We start from the raw sequence: 19,965 nt of genomic DNA, 5'->3' as shown, positions 1-19,965 counted from the left end.
CTAATCTTTGGTTTGTCTGTTTTTATTTTCTGGTTGATTGATTCAACCACACATGTTGTTATTATTTTTTATTTTTCTTTCTGGCCTTATTTCATGCATATATAGTAAGTATGTAGTTTCATTTTGTTGATGGATATTTAATATGGAAGAGTGTTTTTCCTCTCTATTTGAGTATGTGTATTAGCGCTGTTATGTCGGAACCAATCTTCGCTGATGACCCTTGATTTATTTGATTCATTTAAGAGCTGTGTTCTAACTTGAATGTCTGTTTTTGAGCTACCATATTTTTTCTTGATTTGGATACACTCATAATTATGTGTCTTTACTATTTTTAAGCTTATATGACTCTGATCGACGCTACCATTGCTTAGTTGGACTTTAAACATTTCTGTGATTGTTGGACTATTCTTTGTAGTAACAGTCTTTGCTAATTTGCATTTCCAGGTTGGGTGAGATCCTTTTTACCTATAAGATATATATTTTTTAATAATATATATATATATATATATATATATATATATACCTAGAATGTTGGGCTGAGTTCTTTTGATGGATTCCTTTTGTCACATTAGGTATTGATATATTGTATGAGGGCATGCTTCATATCTTGGATTAATTGTATGTGTCCAAGTGTTGCATGACTATTTTTTTAGTCAAGTCCCTATCTTTGTGAATTATACTGGTTTATCAAACATTATTTTTTTCTTTATAATTACAATGACTGGTATCCAGCATTTCTTTTTATGGGCTGGTGATCTGTTATATTTGGGCTGTTGGGGGTAATTTTTTCTAAATTTATTATTTTTTGCTTTTTGGAACATTATGGATCTTATGAGTATCTTAAGAGGTTTGTCAGCTGACAAGGAGGATATACAGGTTTTTGGGCTGTCATCCCAACACATTGGATCTCACCAGGGGGATAATACTCCAGATATCTCACGTACATCTATTTTTAACCAACTCTATAAGATTATGAAGGTCCTTAGGTCATCTGTATGGCATCTTAAGCTTTTTAAGGCTTATTTGGAAAAGGGAATTACACCTAGGGGTTTGTGGATTCAGATTAAGCCTTTAGTGCATCAACCTGATCTGCAGCCCAACAAAATGCTTTGATGCAATTTGTAAAAATTCTACATTCTTATTATGAGCGTAGTATTGACACCCATATATCTGAAGTTAGTGATATTTGTGGTCGAGCTAAACAGTTTGAAGGCTTACCCATATACAAAAAGTGTTTTGATAAATTAAGTAAAGATTTTTACAGTTTGAACAGGAACTCAAAAACAGAAACATTAAAACATTTAACAGGGGCTTAAGGAATTACAATCTGGGCAAACCTTTTGACCAGGTTAAGAGTGTTAAATTTCTCAAAAATGATTCCTTACAAGGCCAAAAGAGGAAAATGAAAAAAATCGATCTTAAAGAAAACATTCAGTGATACATCAGGTGAGGATTCTTCCTCATATACTGATACAGAAATGGAAAGACAACAATTGTCACCAGCCCCTAAGAAGACTTATTCTACTGAACAAGTTGAGTTATTACAGGATGTATATTCAGTCCCTTTAGTAATAGGAAAAGGAAGAGGGGGTGGGAAGCATAAATCCAGAAGGGTCTCTGGAAACAATATTGAACCTTCTGAAACCGAAATAGTCCCTGAAAATAATGTTCTGAACATCTCTTCTGTGGTTTTATCTGATTCAGACTACACGTTACTTAATAAAGGACTGAATTTTATACTTGCATTTTTTTGTCTCTGAGAATACTTTTGTAGATGACTTATAGTCATTTTGTATGTTACTTAACCTTAAATTATATTTCCGGGATGATGTTGTTGATGGTGACTTGACTGATGTTACTGCTTTCAGATTTCATAAGTCTACATTTGTTCCACCAGTGAACAAAAATGTTAAGATTTTTTAGCAATGTATTTTGAAGGAATTCCATTTTGGTTATGATTCTGATAAAAAAAATGTTCCCAATAATTTGACTGTGCCCGAAATCAAAGCCCTAAACAGGCTCAAGAATGACAAGGACATTGTCATTATTCAAACAAATAAGGGGGGTACCACCGTGGTTATGAATGGTTCCAACTACATTGAGGAAACTGAGAGGCAGTTACATGATGTTAGATTTTACACAGGCATACCCATTGACCCTACATCCAAATTTAAAAGGGAGATAGATGAATTTTTGGAAACTGTGGATGTTATGTGATCCTATCTCGCCTACATTCTGTACTGATGGGTTCAGAGCCGATCCTCGGCTCCGACTCGGCACGCTATGCAATAGAGCGAAGTCTCTAATTGGCTGAGCTATTCTATATCCCAGGATGCACCACCACTAATTCCCCAGATCTCGTTTGCCGCTTACAAAGCAAGGACATGGTCTCGAGCTTGGCTGAGCTAAGTGCTTTCTTTATTAGGTTTTCCTGTCAGGAATTTCTTAAACTTAACCAAAAAGCTGTTTTAACAGCTATCGTTGTGTATGAGAGAGTTTTTTGTAGTTTTTTGTGGTAAAATATTGTTTGTTCAGGGAAAGGTTTCCGTTTAAGTTAGAGGGGCCTTCCCCTCGTGCATGAGTAGTCTTTTTTGTGTAGTGTTTGTGAGGTAATCAAGTTCCCGTTTTTAGTTAGAGGGTTCTTGGCCTTCCTGTTGTGTGACCAATATCCTTTTGGTTAGCTAATTTTTTACTGTTAAAGTATTTGTTCATGATTATTGTGTTTTTTATAACTGTTGGCATTATGTTAAAAGAACACAGACCCTCTGGATTTAAAAAATGCACTAGATGCAATTACAAAATGTCTATAACGGACTATCACTCCCTTTGCGTGTACTGTTTAGGACCCAAACACCTTCATGAGTCTTGTAGTGTGTGTCACGCTTTTTCCTCTCGAGTCCTCCAAGAGAGGAAAAATAAATTGATCTTAAAAGGACTTATTAATCCTTCTTTTGAAGAGGCCTTATCTTCCTCTTCTTCTTCCTCTAAGAAAAAGAAATCGTCGGCTCCGACCAGCCCGTCGGAACCGACCACTAAGAAATCTAGGCAGGCTTCTCCATCGGCTCCACGGACTTCGGAGCCGAGGGTGGAACGGTCTGCCTCGATGCCTCCAGCCTCGACTCCTCTGGCTTCGGAGCTGATGGCTGGAGCTTCGAGAGGCGGATCACCTTCATCGTTTCTTGCTAGCAACACATATTCCGGGGAGATCCAATGTGATAGCCGACAGGCTGAGCAGAACCATTCTCTTCCCCGCACGAGTGGTCTCTGAACGACAGAGTAGCTTCTCAGATCTTCAGAAGATGGGGAACTCCTTGTTGCAACCTCTTTGCAACCCCTCTCAACACGAAATGTCTACGGTTCTTTTCTCTTACCCCGAGTCGGGGGGGTTTTCCCAAGGACACCCTAATCCAAGCTTGGCCCAACGGCTTACTGTACGCCTTTCCTCCAGTTCCCCTTCTCCCCAGGGTGATCCAGAAGGCGATTCACTTGCAGTGCAAGATGATTCTAGTTGCCCCATACTGGCCTCGTCAAGTCTGGCTGCCATTTCTTCGGAAATACGCACTGGACGGCCCATGGTTCCTGGACCAGGTTTCAGATCTCTTGATCCACCAGTCGGGACAGCTTCACCAGTCCCTTCACTCACTGAAATTAACAGCTTGGCTCCTCCACTTCCGACTATAGTCAGGAACCAGGTTTTAGACTCAGAAGTTATACATATCTTGTCCTCAGCCCACAAGGATTCGACTAAGAAAATGTATAATAGTAAATGGAAGAGATTTGCCATTTGGGCCCAACTCCGGGGTTTAGATCCTATTACTGCCCCGGTGGCGGACGTTTTGAAATTCCTAGCTTCCCTATTCAATCAAGGGTCTTCAGTCTCTACCATTAAGGTTCAATTAGCAGCTATTTCTAATTTTCATGCAAGTACAGACCCACCTTTGATGAGCAATAAGTTGTGTAAAGCCTTCATGAAAGGTGCTGGGCTGCTACGTCCTCCAGTTTCTCATCCTGCTCCACCATGGGATCTCAATTTTGTGTTAGGTGCCTTGACCTCTTCCCCCTTCGAACCGGCAGCAACTTCTGACTTGAAATTTCTTACCTGGAAGACCGCTTTTTTGGTGGCAATTACATCAGCCAGAAGAGTTTCGGAACTTCAGGCCCTATGTGTCAACCCGCCGTACTTGGTTTTTCACAAGGATAGAGTATCCCTTAGGCCCAATCCATCTTTTGTTCCCAAAGTTTGTTCCAGTTTCTGTCTTCAGCAGTCTTCGGAACTTCCAGTTTTCTTCCCCAATTACTCAGACAGAGCAGAATATATCTTCCATTCATTGGATGTCCACAGACAATTGCATTTCTATTTAGATAGGATGCATCAAACACGAAAAACAGATCAGTTGTTTGTGTCCTTTTCAGACAATAAATTGGGCAAAGCTGTCACGAAGGTCACTATTGCCAAGTGGATCAGAGACTGTATTAGTCATATTTATTTTCTTTCTAATAGAGAGCTTACAACCACTGTGAAAGCTCATTCTACAAGGGCTATGGCTACTTCAACAGCATTTCATGCTAAGCTTGCCATTAGTGACATTTGTGCTGCGGCTACCTGGTCCTCTCCTCACACCTTTATTTCTCATTACAAATTGGACGTGGCATCTCGGGGGTGAGCTTCATTTGGTTCCACAGTGCTCAGGAGTGTTTTCCAGTGAGCCACCCAGGAATTAGGTGCTAGGGACGCTGTCCCATCAGTACAGAATGTAGGTGAGATAGGATCACATAACATCTTTTAGTTATGTACTTACCATAACTTTAGATGTTTGGGATCCATCTCGCCTACATTCCTAATACCCACCCTCCTTCCCCCTGCCTTGGAGATCAGAAGAGACCGAACAGTTCGAGTTCGACCATTTCATCTTGAAACATCTGCCAATGTTATATCAGCAGTGCATGTGTGAGTGCATGTGTGCGGACAAACAAGATCTGGGGAATTAGTGGTGGTGCATCCTGGGATATAGAATAGCTCAGCCAATTAGAGACTTCGCTCTATTGCATAGCGTGCCGAGTCAGAGCCGAGGATCGGCTCCAAACCCATCAGTACAGAATGTAGGAGAGATGGATCCCAAACATCTGAAGTTATGGTAAGTACATAACTAAAAGTTAGTGAAGGTATCATTGATAGAAATACATCTTTTCATTTAAGAGTTAAGGAACCTTTACCCCAGTATCTATATCTTCTCCCCAAAATCCATAAAGATATTTGTAACTCACCAGGTAGGCCGATTGTATCTGGTAGAGGTTCTCTTACAGATCCTTTATCTGCTTACCTGACTACTTATCTAAAACCTTTGTTAAAGGGGGTCAGGGCACATCTACAGGATACTAAGGAATTTCTTAACATTGTGTCAGATATACAATTGGAGCTGGAATGGTTAATATGTACTCTGGATGTGACCTCTTTATACACCAGCATTCCACATTGGTGTGGATTATCTGCATTGAAATTTTGGTTGAAGAAAATGCCATTATATAGCCCTGGATTCAATACTTTTCTTTTGTGTCTGGCTAAACATGTCCTTATGAAAAATGTGTTTTATTTCAACAAGTGTTATTTACAATTAAAGGGTACAGCTATGGGTGCTTCCTTCGCACCCATATATGCTGATTTGTTTATGGATTATCTGGAACAGATGATTATTTATGATCCTAATCTTAATATATTTCTGGATGAGATAGATATCTGGCAATGTTTTTTGGATGACTGCTGGATGGTTTGGAAATCTGATCGGGTTTATTTGCTTGAATTTGTTCAGTATTTAGATGAAAACAAATGGGGCACTAATTTCATAGTTAATTGTGATGTAGATTTTACATCCTTTTTGGATGTTAGGTTATCTAGACAACCAGATCCATTGGTTAGCTCTGTTTATAGAAAACCCTTCCATTTGAATACACTTTTGCATGCCTCCAGCTGTCATCCCAAACATGTCATCAGAAATATCCCTAAGTCACAATTTATGAGGATTCACCGTTTATGCTCTAACACAGAAGAATATTCATTTTTTAATCAGAATTGAATACAACGGTTTACTGAGCAGAGTTATCCTCCAGGCCAGTTGATTAAAACAAGCAGGGAGGTCCAACAGCTTCACAGAGGTGATTTACTTAAATACGAGAAATGTAATCAATTCGGACAGAACCATAAAATTATATTCCAAACTAGTTATAGGACGAACACTCAACACCTTATTGATTTAGTGCATCGCCACTGGGATATTTTGTTGGCCAATGACAAACTTGATTTATTAGGTGAGAATTGTTCATTTACTTTTCACAGAGGCAAAATTTAGGAAGTAATTTTAGCCATTCTAAACAAAATAGATCAATAAGTGGCTTATCACAGACTACATTGGATGGTACCAGGGCAGTGGGCTGCTTTCCTTGCGGCCATTGTTCCCTTTGTAAGTACAAAACAAAGGAATTTTCTAGTAAGAATACACCACATATTTTTTACATCAATGTCCTGCCTTACTGTAGTAGTGATTGGGTGATTTACTTAGCTGTCTGTACATGCTCAGCATTTTATATTGGTCAGACCTTTAAGGCTATGTATATCAGAACATCTTTGTAACATTAGACACAAGCTTTCCACTAATGCATTTTTTAAACATACTCTGGTTCATCCTTCTGCCAGCTTTAAATTTATTATATTGACAAAATTTTGAGCCATAGAGGTGTCAAAGCTGGCTGGCATAACATTCTTAATAAAAAAGAAAAACATGGATAGTTAGTCTAGGTGGATTATTTCCACCTGGTCTTAATGATCACTTGTGAAGTCTTCTTTAATCATTGATAAAGGCTTTCAGGCCAAAACTGGTCTGTTCACTCTTGTTTTCATGGATTAAATTTATATCATGTGCCCATGGTGTGTGCTGGCTTATTTTCTGTATTTTGTACTGTTGGTGTTTTGAGCCTTTACACTTGCCACCTGTGCAGCAGTTCTCTTGCTGTTGGAAAATATGAGGTAAAATCAAGGACATTCTGTGAAAATTAGGAACAGTTGTAAGATATGGTGTGTACACAGACACACACACACACACATATATATATATATATATATATATATATATATATATATGGATCCACTTTTAAATGTCAAGATTCTGAAATCTCGACTTTTAAAAAAAAGTACCTAAAACATTGAGATTTCAGAATCTCGACATTTAGAAGTGTGCTAATAAACAAAGGCAGAGACTTTCAATAAAGTGTTTGTGCTACACCGAGGGAATGGTAACGCTCCTGTTGCACTTACCATTCTCCTCACTGTAGTGCGATCTCAGTTGAAATATTTAAGTAGGGGGTGTGGGGGGTGCAGGGGGGCTTGCCCCCCCTGCAAACAGTTTCTTTTCTTTTATTTTTTTTAACCCACATTTAAATGTTGAGATTCTGCAATCTCAATGTTTTGGGTATGTTTTTTTAAAAGTCGAGATTTCGGAATTTTGACATTTAAAAGTGGACCTATATATATATATATATATATATATATATATATATATATATATGTATATATATAGTTGTACTTGGTCTAAATAACTTTTTTTCAGACAAAAAAAAAGGAGATTTTTTTTTTTTGTTTTGTTTTTGTAAAAGTAATGAAGTTATGGGTACCTCAGTTACCATGTGCACCTGCTCATCATAGCAGCTGATAACATTGCAGACTTCGTGTTGGCAGATATTCACCTGTGATTTTCACCACAGTTATCACTAATGTTCACCATGCATATAACAAGTTTATTGTTTGTTTAATGAGGTAATGTGTAATTAAAATGTTAAAATCATTTAAATGGTCACATTGTCATGGTTTCACACTAAGCTTATGGCTGAAGGGCTATAAAGAAGCTTAGCCATAAAACTCTTTTATACTGAGAGTGTATTAGCTACTTGTAATAAGATTATTTACACAGACTTCTGTCATGAATTTACAATCTCCCATTCAATCATTGTACTCAGTTTTGAAAGTAGATTGGAATGTTACATTGCTTGACATGTAGAGGGAGTGTATTACAGAGGCAGGAAACTCACTAGGTTATGAATCTGTCATGCCAGTTGGTGTTAACTTTACAGCCAAGGGTGTGGTCTTTGGCATGGGTGTTAGGCAGAACACTAGTGCTCTGAAGGTGGAGGAGGTTAAAAAACATAATGACTTTCAGTGATTAAAAGGCTAAATAGAGATCACTCCTCAGATGTCTATACAAAACAGAGTAAAGGGATAGGGCTTTTAATATTCCAGGGCAGATCAGATTATGAAATCCAGAAATCTTCGTCATCCAAAACCATTGGTGTCCTTAGGCTGGTTACATTTTTTTATACATTCCAAAATGGGCACTATATTCAAGGATCAGTGTAATAAGGCAAGAATATAGAGAGACTAATATCATACTACACTATAACTTTAATTTAGGTGGTGATTATCCAATGTAAATGAAAAACACACACACTAGACTTACATTTTAAACTATTTTCCATGTTTCTGCGGTGGTGCTGCGGTAGCATTGTCGCCTCACAGTAAGACGTTGTCCTGTTCGATTTTCAGCTAGAGCGTCTTCTGTGTGGAGACATGCGTGAATGGGTGTACCTTCATTGAAGGTTGTGTGTCAGGGCTGGCAACTCAGCATGTAAAAATCTACTGCCAATCATTAGCGGACCGGAGTTCCGCTGTGGCAACCCCTAACCGGGAAAAGCCGAAAGACACAACAAATGTTACTGAGTCAAGCTTTCATTTGGTTTGCTTGAATGTGTTGTGAAGTCAGTTTATGAAACAGTGACAGGATGAGAAGGTTTTGCTTTTTTTCATTTTCTCTTTGTTATTATGTTGCTAGCCTCAGTCTTAACTCTTTTTATTAATAGTCGTGTGTGTATATATTTTTTTTTCTTTAGAGGATAAGAAGAAAAGAAAAAAGCAAAAACATGCAGTTGATACAGAAACAATCAGCTTACAACGATCCAAAACACTTGCAAATTTATTTTTTAAAACTGGCCAATCAGAGAGACAGCTGCAGAAACAAGGTGTGAGAGAAAGAAAGGATGCTGGAAGGACAGAGTCACAGTCTAAGCCATCTTCACACTCTGAAACTGGAAAAGGTAAAGCAGAACAAAATTTGACTTTTTCTACACATCTGGCTATGGTCTATGAGATATGCAGAGATATCTGTCTGAAATGACAGATGGGTACAGATTTCTTTATGTCTAGTATGATGAAAGTGATACTGGGCTAAACTGCCTATATGTCTATGTATATATATATATATATATATATATATATATATGTGTGTGTGTGTGTGTGTGTATATATATATATATATATATATATATATATATATATATACACAATATAATATATATATATATAGAGAGAGAGAGATAACTATGTGTATATATATGTGTGTGTATATATATATATATATATATATATATATATATATATATATATATATATATATATAGACAGATACACATATGTGTGTGTGTGTGTGTGTGTGTGTGTGTGTGTGTGTGTGTGTGTGTGAGTGTGTGTGAGTGTGTGTGTGTGTGTGTGTGTGTGTGTGTGTGTGTGTGTGTGTGTGTGTGTGTGTGTGTGTGTGTGTGTAATGACTAGAAATAATGGAAAGATAAATGTGGTGTGGTGTTCCCCAGCTGTTTAGTAGTAATAAATAAAAAGGTTAGTTATAAGATGCATGAAACAGCAGTTACTAAGCTGCATGGAAGTGTTCCCAAATGACCAGACAAAAGGTTTCATTTAGGGGTTTATAGGTAGACAATTTAGCCGTAGTGTACACTGAAAATATGTATTCTGTGTCCTCATGATTTTGAAATGTCTTGTTCTACCCTTCTTTTCCTGCACCCTTCTGTGTGTCAGTCCTGAAACAGTTGTGGCACCAGCAGACAGACAGACAGACGTTTCCTTCCTATGGAGATAGTTCTTTTTTTTTCAAAACAGGTTTATTGTTTTAACATATAAGAGAAATATCATAACAATTTTATACAAGTAATTAAAAATAGGTATTATTATAATATTCAACAAAACAACTAAAGTATTTACAAAGACATCCACTACAATCAGATCATTTAATTAAACTAAAATACCATGCTATTGAAATTAAATTTTTTTTAACAAATTTTGTAAATTATCCCATACAATAAAAGAAGATGTTTTTCTGTTTGTTCTAGTCCTAATTGTGTTTATTTCCATATGGCACACTATATTCATAACATTTTTAAATTCATTGAACGAAGGAGGTGTATCTGAAATCCAATTTCTAGTTATTATTTTCCTAGCCACTGCTAGAATAGACCATAACAAGGGAAGCTTAACCTTTTTAACACTTTGAGGTACAGGTGTGTTGAATAATATAAGAGATTTAGAAATAATGAAATTATCTGTAAAAAGAGCCTGCAAAAATTCATTAATTGACTTCCAGTATTCTTTCAATTTTATACAGTCATAAAACATATGAGCCCAGTCAGCATTAATTTCTACATTACATCTCTTACATAGATTATCTTTATTATTTATTTTATTCATCATCAAAGGTGTATAAAAAGATCTATGTAAAAATTTCCATGTATAAAGTCTCCAGACAATGGAAGACGTAGTTCTATAAGCAGATTCCAATATATGTTTATCTTGTTGATTTGGTGGGTCCCCATTAATAGAAGTGAAATAATTCCAGTATGAATCTACACTGTAAAAAGTTTCTTGTCTGATAACTTTATGTATGTATGAAAGTTTACCTTTATCAGAAACTTTATGTTGTAAATTTAATATCAAGTAATCAATCAGTGTTGGAATAGATTCTTTAACAGTTATAGACATTAAATCTATTGTATTAATGAGATGTTGTCTAAAGGTCTGAACCTCTAACCACCAAGTTTCTCTTAGATCAAATTCTTGTTTTAAGAAATCTAGATTTTTAACTTTATTATCAGATATCAACTGATACCAGTACTTTAGATCATTATCTATAGCTAAATGAGTTCCTTCAGAAGTAGATGACAAAAGCATACCCTGAGTATACATTATAGGAAATACAATAAAATTCCATTCCCTATACTTAGGGTGCATGAATATAAAGTTACGATAACTAATAATAATATTTAATGGGTAACAAACCATATGTTTAGGTGTAATAGGTGAAGTACAAAATTCCTTTAGTAACCATACCATGGAGTTATTTACAATCATATTTTTATGTGTTAAGGAGATTTTCATGAAGTGTATACTAATTAGCTCCCAATAATCTTTCCATTTTGTGACATATGACTGATCTATTAATAAAGTAATAACTTTTACAATAGAAGAGATAGTATATAAATTAAAGTCTGGAAAAGAAATACCCCTTGAGACCAGCTATTAGTATGTTTCTTTAATGCAATCCTAGGTCTATTAGGTGCCCATAAGAAATTTAACATTAGTGTGTTCAGTTTCTTGATAATTATTTTTGTAGGTGGAAGTATTATTGATTGTATTAAGTATAAAATCTTGGGGAATATTATCATTTTAATAATTGTAAGTCTCTCCTCCATAGTAAAAACATATTATTCCAGGTATTAAAAATATTTTGTATATTAAGAAAACAGGTATTATAATTATTATATATAATAGATTTAATATCTTTAGATAGTATTATACCTAAATAAGTTATCTGACCTGAATTGGGTACATATTTAGTAAAATCACTAATGAGAATATTTTTCGTGTATATATAGGTAGTATTTTAGTTTTTTCTTCATTGAATATTAAACCAGAAATACTTTTAAAATTCATCATGTTATCAAATAGAGACTGTATAGAAGAATTAGATCCTGCTGATGTAATTAGAACATCATCTGCAAAAAGTTGAATTTTGGATGTTGTATTTTCATCTATTTCAAAACCCTCTATGTCAGTACTGTTTCTGATCAAATTAGCCCAAGGCTCCATTACTAAAGTGAATAATAGTGGAGAAAGTGGACATCCTTGTTTTGTACCGTTAAGAATGGGTATTTTTTGTGAAACATATGTTCCTACCTTAATATAAGCCAACGTTCCTTTGTATAAATGTTCAATTAGATTTACAAATGCATCCGAGAAGTTTGTGCACTTCATTAAGGTAAACAGATAGTCCCAACTTACTGAATCAAATGCTGAACTTATATCAAGACTAATAAGTGTTAAATCTTTCTTTTTCCTATTTGCAAAATCTATTAATGTTAAAGTTCTTCTTATATTATCAAAAGTATTTCTATTTACAATGAAGCCTGTCTGATCTATATCTATAATGCTGGGAATGATTGTCTTCAATCTATCAGCAAAGATATTCATAAACATTTTATAATCAACATTAAGTAATGAGATGGGCGATATGAAGAACATCTAGTTGGATCTTTATTAGGTTTTAAAATTGGCGAAATAAATGTATATTGCCAAGATGGGGGTTATTAACTCAGTTTGGGCTAAAATAAAACCTTATGTATTAATGAATATGTATTTTAGAAAGGATTTTATATATCTCTGGTATAATACCATCATTACCCGGTGCTTTGTTTGATTTAAGCTTATTTATTTGTGTAATAAATTCTGTATATGAAATACTCTTGTCCAATAGTTTAATCTGTTGTTTATTAAGCTTTTATTCTTATTTGTGGTTATAAACTTCTTTATTTTATCTTTAGGTTCCATGTTAATATTATTATGGTTAATTTTGTGAAAGTGATTTCTAAATTCATCTAGTATTTCTGGTATACTAGAAACATTCTTCTTTTTCCTTAGAGAAAAGATTTCTTTGATATGGTTTTGTTTATTCAACCTTTTTGTTTTATTTTTAAGTCTATGTAAGTATTTGGGGCTTATTGAATAAGACAAAACTTGTATTTCTCTAAAGTTATTTTAACTTTATGAGTTAAAATTTCTTTGTATTTCTCATTTAGTTTGTTTATTTCTTCAATAACTTTCTTGTCCATAATATTTTCTTTATTATTATGTTTATAAGAGTCTAATTTACTTTGAATATCTAACAATTCCTTATCCCAAGATTTCCTTTTATTATTATACCATCTGATACTTTGTCCATATAGATATGATTTTAAGGCATCCCAAACATAAACAATGGAGACTTCAGGAGTGTTATTTATGTCTAAAAATGTTTTACTTCTGAAAGTATATATTCTTTATAGTCTTTTAGTTGAGTTAAGTATGCTGGTATCCCTTTGATCTGAACATTATGAGTATTTTTTATCATGAATTCAAAACAATTGAATTATGATCAGATATAGGACATGAAATGATTTTGGAATTAATTAAATCTGTTACCATCTGGTTAGAAATAAAGACCCTATCTATTTTTGAATAAGTTTTGTATCTGTTAGAAAAAAGGTGTATGGTAATGATTTTGAATCTATCTGATTATTAATATCATTCAAATGATAAGAATTAGCAAAATCCTTTAAATGTTTTGCATTAGATGTAATTCTTCTCTTTCCTATAGTGGTAGTATCACTTTCATGTAGTATACAATTAAAGTCACCAGCTAAAATAATATCTCCTATAGAGAATGATATGATCTTATCAAGATGATGTTTCACTGTATTAATACCAATTCCAGGTATCCAATATACATTAATTAAAGTGTAAGTCTTCCCATTAATTTGTATTGTAACCATACAAAACATTCCTTTGTCATCCTGATAAGACTTAATGGTTTTAGGAATGGGCATACTTTTATTCCATAAAATAGCCACTCCTCTTTTTTCTGAGTGTGCTCTGAACTAACCAATACTGTATATTTGTTTGTGGCTAGTTTATCAATATCTTTTTTCAAGAGATGGGTTTCTTGTAGGAAGACTAAGTTGGCCTTATGTAAATTAATGTATCTTATTAGGCTTGCCCTTTTACATGGATTATTCAATCCATTAATGTTTAAAGAAATTCCTTTTAAAGATGTAATTTGGCATTTTAAAACTTAAGAATCTTATGATCAAAATAACAAATAACAAGATAAGTAATGTTACATCTCCTCCTTTAGGTGTACCTTTAAATATAGCTGTATTTATTGAATCTCTTATGGGATTTGTATAGGATTCAATTTTGTTTGTAGTGACAATGAATGTACAAAATATATTGTGGATGTCAAAACTATATACAAATAACAATGAACAAGTGAAAATAATGTAAGGATTAAACCTTGCATCCAGCCTGGAGTTGTAAACTCCAACTTAGAGTAGTATTTACCACTCAAGGTAACCCCCTACCCTAAGCAGCAGTACGTCAGCTACCACCTTATCAATTTAATACTAGTTATATTTAACTGAAGTTAACAGTTTTCAATTCAATTATCTAGCAAGACAAGACTACACATTTGGTAAAACAGCATAATATAAACTAAAATAAACCTTTTTTTTTTTTTTTTTTTTTAAACTGTTCATACTACTATATACATCCATGTAATATAAAACACTTGTATGCAAATAGCATTCAAATAATCTTGATGTTAGAAATCAAGAGGAGAAAAAAATAAGTTCTAACATTCATTTAAATCAAAAACTTTGGCTAATATGATTCAAACATTACATATATTAGGATGCATCTATTTTCTGTCATGTAAATACAGTTAACAGCTTCCAAAAAAAACCTTGAATTGCTTGTATATGAGCATTTACTCAAACTCATTATTGCCAATAGAATAAAATATTGTATTCATAGAAATTGTTATAAATCATACTTCATAGTTAAGCAGATTCTCAGAAACATTTATATACATATCTACATACACACACATACACACACACACACACACACACACACACATATATATATATATATATACATACATACACACATACACACACATATATATATATATATATATATATATATATATATATATATATATATACACATGCATACACACACACACATACACACACACACACATACACACAAACACACACACACACATACACACACACACATACACACACACACACACACACACACACATATATATATATATATATATATATATATATATATATATGATCTCACTGAGTTGTATCTTTACTGAGCACCATCTTACATTGCTGTCCCTTCAATAAATCTGTCTGCTTTATACAAAATAATGCACAGCAAACACATTTTAGTAACCAGATTTTACAAACATGCTATACTACTGCTTTAAAATATATCACAAGACAATTTCTTCCAGTATAGAGTTATAAAATTATTTATGCTTGTCAATCAGATGAATTAAATGAGTTATAGTAATGTATATGTTTGGGACATAGGTTTTAACACATATTATTAATCTGCTATTCCTGTATCTGTGATGTGTCAGTGTGATATCTAGGTCAAAGGTGAGACCAGCTGCTTTCAGCTTCTCTGTGAGAATTCTGAGAGTTGAAGCTTTTGAAGTAGCTCATGGACACTGTGCATGAGACAGCCCACATCCCAGATTGTCTCTCTTAACATTTTGGCGGAAACTTATTAAAAACTAGTGACAAACATTCATTTAGCAGTGTAAATGCATCTAAACATGACAAAACCTTCACAATGCATTCTACAGGTTATTACAGACTCTATGTAAGTGAAATCAAGCCCAAAATTATTAATAAGTAACAAAACTCAACATTTTTGTCCCAACTCAACTCCTATCACGAATCTTATTATTTACTGTGTCTATATGATCAAAAGTATTTCTATATATTAATAAAGAAAAGAAAAGAGAGTAGAAAGTAAAAGGGTGTAAGGCAGAAATAAAAAAATGTAAGAGAAAGCTATAAGAAGTATATACAATAGAATATTACTTACTGTTTATATTAATAGAGTTAAAAATAAAACATATTATTTACTATTATTTAGTTCTAATTATTATTAGTTAAAGCATAACAGATTATTTACAAACAAGCATAAGCAGTGTAATCAAGAAAGTATAATTAGGTAGTGTCATTCCTGTATCTGTGATGTGTCAGTGTGATATCTAGGTCAAAGGTGAGACTAGCTGCTTTCAGCTTCTCTGTGAGAATTCTGAGAGTTGAAGCTTTTGAAGTAGCTCATGGACACTGTGCATGAGACAGCCCACATCCCAGATTGTCTCTCTTAACATTTTGGCAGGAAACTTATTAAAAACTAGTGACAAACATTCATTTAGCAGTGTAAATGCATCTAAACATAACAAAACCTTCACAATGCATTCTACAGGGTATTACAGACTCTATGTAAGTGAAATCAAGCCCAAAATTATTAATAAGTAACAAAACTCAACATTTTTGTCCCAACTCAACTCCTATGCAAATCTTATTATTTACTGTGTCTATATGATCAAAAGCATTTCTATATATTAATAAAGAAAAGAAAAGAGAGTAGAAAGTAAAAGGGTGTAAGGCAGAAATAAAAAAAATGTAAGAGAAAGCTGTAAGAAGTATATACAATAGAATGTTACTTACTGTTTATATTAATAGAGTTAAAAATAAAACATATTATTTACTATTATTTAGTTCTAATTATTATTGGTTAAAGCATGACAGATTATTTACAAACAAGCATAAGCAGTGTAATCAAGAAAGTATAATTAGGAATAGCATTTGAAGAACATATAAACTTTTAAAGGAAAAAAATGTATCAAATTACTGACCTTATTTTTCCTCTTCAGAAAGAGAAACAAGTTAAATCACAGCTTGCCATTAAATCTCCAGATATTTTGACTAGTTATGAAACAAAACATTTCTTTGCACACAGAGAATAACTTTGATTAAATCTTTTTCAAAATATTTGTTGCTTCTTGGAAATGCAGGAACTATATTTAAAAAGATTAATAATAAAATAAAATGATGAGAGAGAAAAAAAAACATAGTACAAATCATTTGTTTTTTAGTCTCTTCTTCTTCTCTGAAGTTTTCCACGAAGTTTCAGTTGCCAGTCTCTTTAACGAAGGACTAGCCCATTCCATTTCTTCTATTTTTTCCAAAATCTTATTTTTTTTGATAAACAGTAAAGCAGAGTCTAAGTCATCGAAAATTTTAGGACCATCAGGAAGGAAGATTTTAAGCTTGGCAGGAAACAGAAGGTATGTTTTAAACTGTGCTTTTTTAAGCTCCCTTATTAGTGGCAGAAAAACTTTTCTTTTAGCTAATACCATGGAAGAATAGTCATTGTCAAAACGCACAGTTGTTTCATTAATCTTAACAGGAGCTTTAGCCCAAGCAGATTTAAGAACCATCTCTTTATCAAAAGATGATAGAAATCTAACTATAGTTATCTAGATAGAAATCTAACTATCTAGGATAGTTTTTGTTAGAGTTAGTATTAGCTATAGATCTATGTGTTCTTTCGATACCAAAAGAGAATGCTTCTGGTAAATCTAAAGTTTTAGGGAGCCATGTTGTTAAAAAAGAAGTAATATTGTTACCTTCAATATTTTCTGGCAGTCCAAAAATCCTAATGTTATTGCGCCTAGATCTATTTTCCAGGTCATCCAGCTTTGTTTGTAAATGTGTATTTTGTTTCAGCAGAAACTCAATGTTTTTTTCCTCTTCTTGTATTCTATTTTCCATGTCATTCACAGCTTCTTCTATGCCTGTCATCCGGATCTTCTGTTGTTGCAGGTCCATATGTAACAAGTCTATTTGTTTTGTAGTTTTTTCTATGAAAGTGTCTATTTTAGTATCCATTTTATCCATCTTAGCAGTAAGTTGCTGGACTATAATTATCAGAGACTGAAGTTCTTTCTTGATGCTGGAGTCTTGAGAATTTGTCTTACTGGAAGTCATTTCAGACTGATAAACTGACAGGAAAATTTCCAAAGTAATTTCTGACAGGAATATTATTAAGATTTCCTTTCTTTTTTAGATATAGTTCAAGAACTATATAAAACAAACATATTTAGAAAGAAAATTATTTCAAGAATTAATTTTTTAAGTAATTAATTCCTGTCAATGTAATGAAATTGGTGGAGCTGAAGAAATCTGCTGCTATCCTGTGTTCATCCTTGGCCACGCCTCCCGTATGGAGATAGTTCTCACTACAGGTTTGGTTGAATTTGTCTGCAGTGTTCCTTCCACCGCTTTCAGAAACATGTTTCCTGTAGCTAGCAGAACTTCTGTAAATAAATTCTTCAAAGCATTGCTTTTCACTTTTCTTTTTCCCATATTCATTGAATATTCCCTTTTCTTAGTATATTTTCTTTTCTAAAAAAAAAAAAACAACCCCAACCCTGTCTATATACTTAAGTTTTCATAATGCACAGTGTGCTCTGATTTTTTGCAAATTGCTTATTCCCTCTTTGTGACAATATCAGCATGCATCCTTTGGTTCTACAGAGTATGCCAAATGGAGCCTTACCACTTATCGGTACAATAACATAATTAATTATTTTCTTCTACTTTTAATTCATCATTTTGCATGCTAACACATTCACTATGGCTGCCCATAGCCATGGCATAGTGTGTGACTGCTTTAATTTTATCTGGTGTGGATTATTTCAGTTTCAGTTCATACTCTGAAATATTTATTACATTCAGACCATTACATAATGTGTACTCTGAGGTCTTTTACTCCAGAAATATGTTTGCATTCCTCTTCAGTGAGATTTGATTACCATATTGTGACGCAGATCATTTCTGCAGTTTGCACAGGTCCCTCTTCATTTGCATACTCCTTTAGCACATTGTTGCACATCTTTACATCATTTTCAATGAGACATACTTTCTCTTATAACTGTGCCACATCACCACCAGTGAAGTCATCAAACAAGGCAAACTCCTGGATAAACACCAATATCGAGCTACTTCTCAAAATCCTTTCTTTGAAATAGTCTCCATGGCTACACCATTCTATCTGTTGGCACCTTACAGTCAGTCATCATATATCCAACATAATCCTACCTGCACAAATGGAAACAGAAAAATCAGTGCATTAAATCTTAAGAGTCATACCTAGCATTCTTTCTTCCCTGTGATTTTATAGATTGTTTGACATGAAATAAGGCTGTACAATCAAATTATTCAGCACAGTAATAGTACACAGCAAATTCTGCAATGCTGTCTATAGACTGATGCGTGGAAAAAAATCAGAACTGAGGGATACCATTTATAAACCCTTTCTGTTAAACCACCAACGGACAGTGGCAGTGTAGTTTGGAAAAAAGAATGGCATGCTGGATTTGTAACATGATACAAAAAGTTTAGGTTACAGATATAAGACCCTTTGGTGAAAAAGCAAAGCTGTATGTAAGCTATGTTAAGCAATAATCTATAATTCAAAGGTAACATGTTTATCATAATGTTTTTAGACAAACTTGGCATAATCAATTATGATGATCAAAACAAATTATAAGTAAAATTAATTTGAAAAGCTGTCATTTGGAATGCACAGAATTTTTAGGTAGAGCTAGATAAGCCACTAATTCCTATTTCAGATGAGAGATCCCAAAGATATGGGTCGTGTTTGTGTGTGTGTGTGTGTGTGTGTGTGTGTGTATGTTTGTGTGTGTGTGTGTGTGTGTGTGTGTGTGTGTGTAGGTGGGTGTGTTTGAGCATGCACATCCTGCATGGATTTCAGGTCTAGGATTGATTTTGGCCTTCTGCCTTATGCTCCTTAAGTACCATGATAGGATCATGTCCCTCTCCTTCCCTGAATAAGATAAAGTGGGTATCAAAGAAATAATGAATGATGGCCCATAGAAGTGGATAAAACAGAGCTGTGTTGAGTTGTTTTCAAGATTTAGGCTGGATATGGGTCAGCTCACTGTGCACGTTTATTTAAGAACCAAGCTTAATCCCAGCCAGAGCAATTTTTCTTTAGGCAAAACCAGTTTTACTTTCAGAAATATGCAGTTTCTGTATGTCCTCAACCCTTATCTTTGACTCACTGACCAAGCCTGAGCACTGGGCAAACAGAGGGTAAAATTAATGGGGGATTGTTAGACCTCAGTGGACTCAAAA

General features: G+C 34.0%; 1 protein-coding gene across 1 annotated transcript in view; it reads left to right on the top strand.

The window, feature by feature from the left end:
- The window catches only part of PDZD7 (PDZ domain containing 7), an 809,774-nt gene that overhangs the window by 256,017 nt on the left and 533,792 nt on the right, over positions 1-19,965 (top strand). Inside the window, exon 9 of the mRNA XM_044056491.1 lies at positions 8,932-9,135. Coding sequence (XP_043912426.1) covers positions 8,932-9,135 — 204 coding nt within the window. The remainder of the gene's footprint in view (positions 1-8,931; positions 9,136-19,965) is intronic.

The sequence above is a fragment of the Protopterus annectens genome, chromosome 14.part0 (assembly GCF_019279795.1).
Source record: "Protopterus annectens isolate FY-2018-M chromosome 14.part0, PAN1.0, whole genome shotgun sequence".
Classification (NCBI taxonomy): domain Eukaryota; kingdom Metazoa; phylum Chordata; order Ceratodontiformes; family Protopteridae; genus Protopterus; species Protopterus annectens.
Note: the sequence above shows the minus strand (reverse complement) of the source record. Positions and strands in the feature narration are given on the sequence as shown.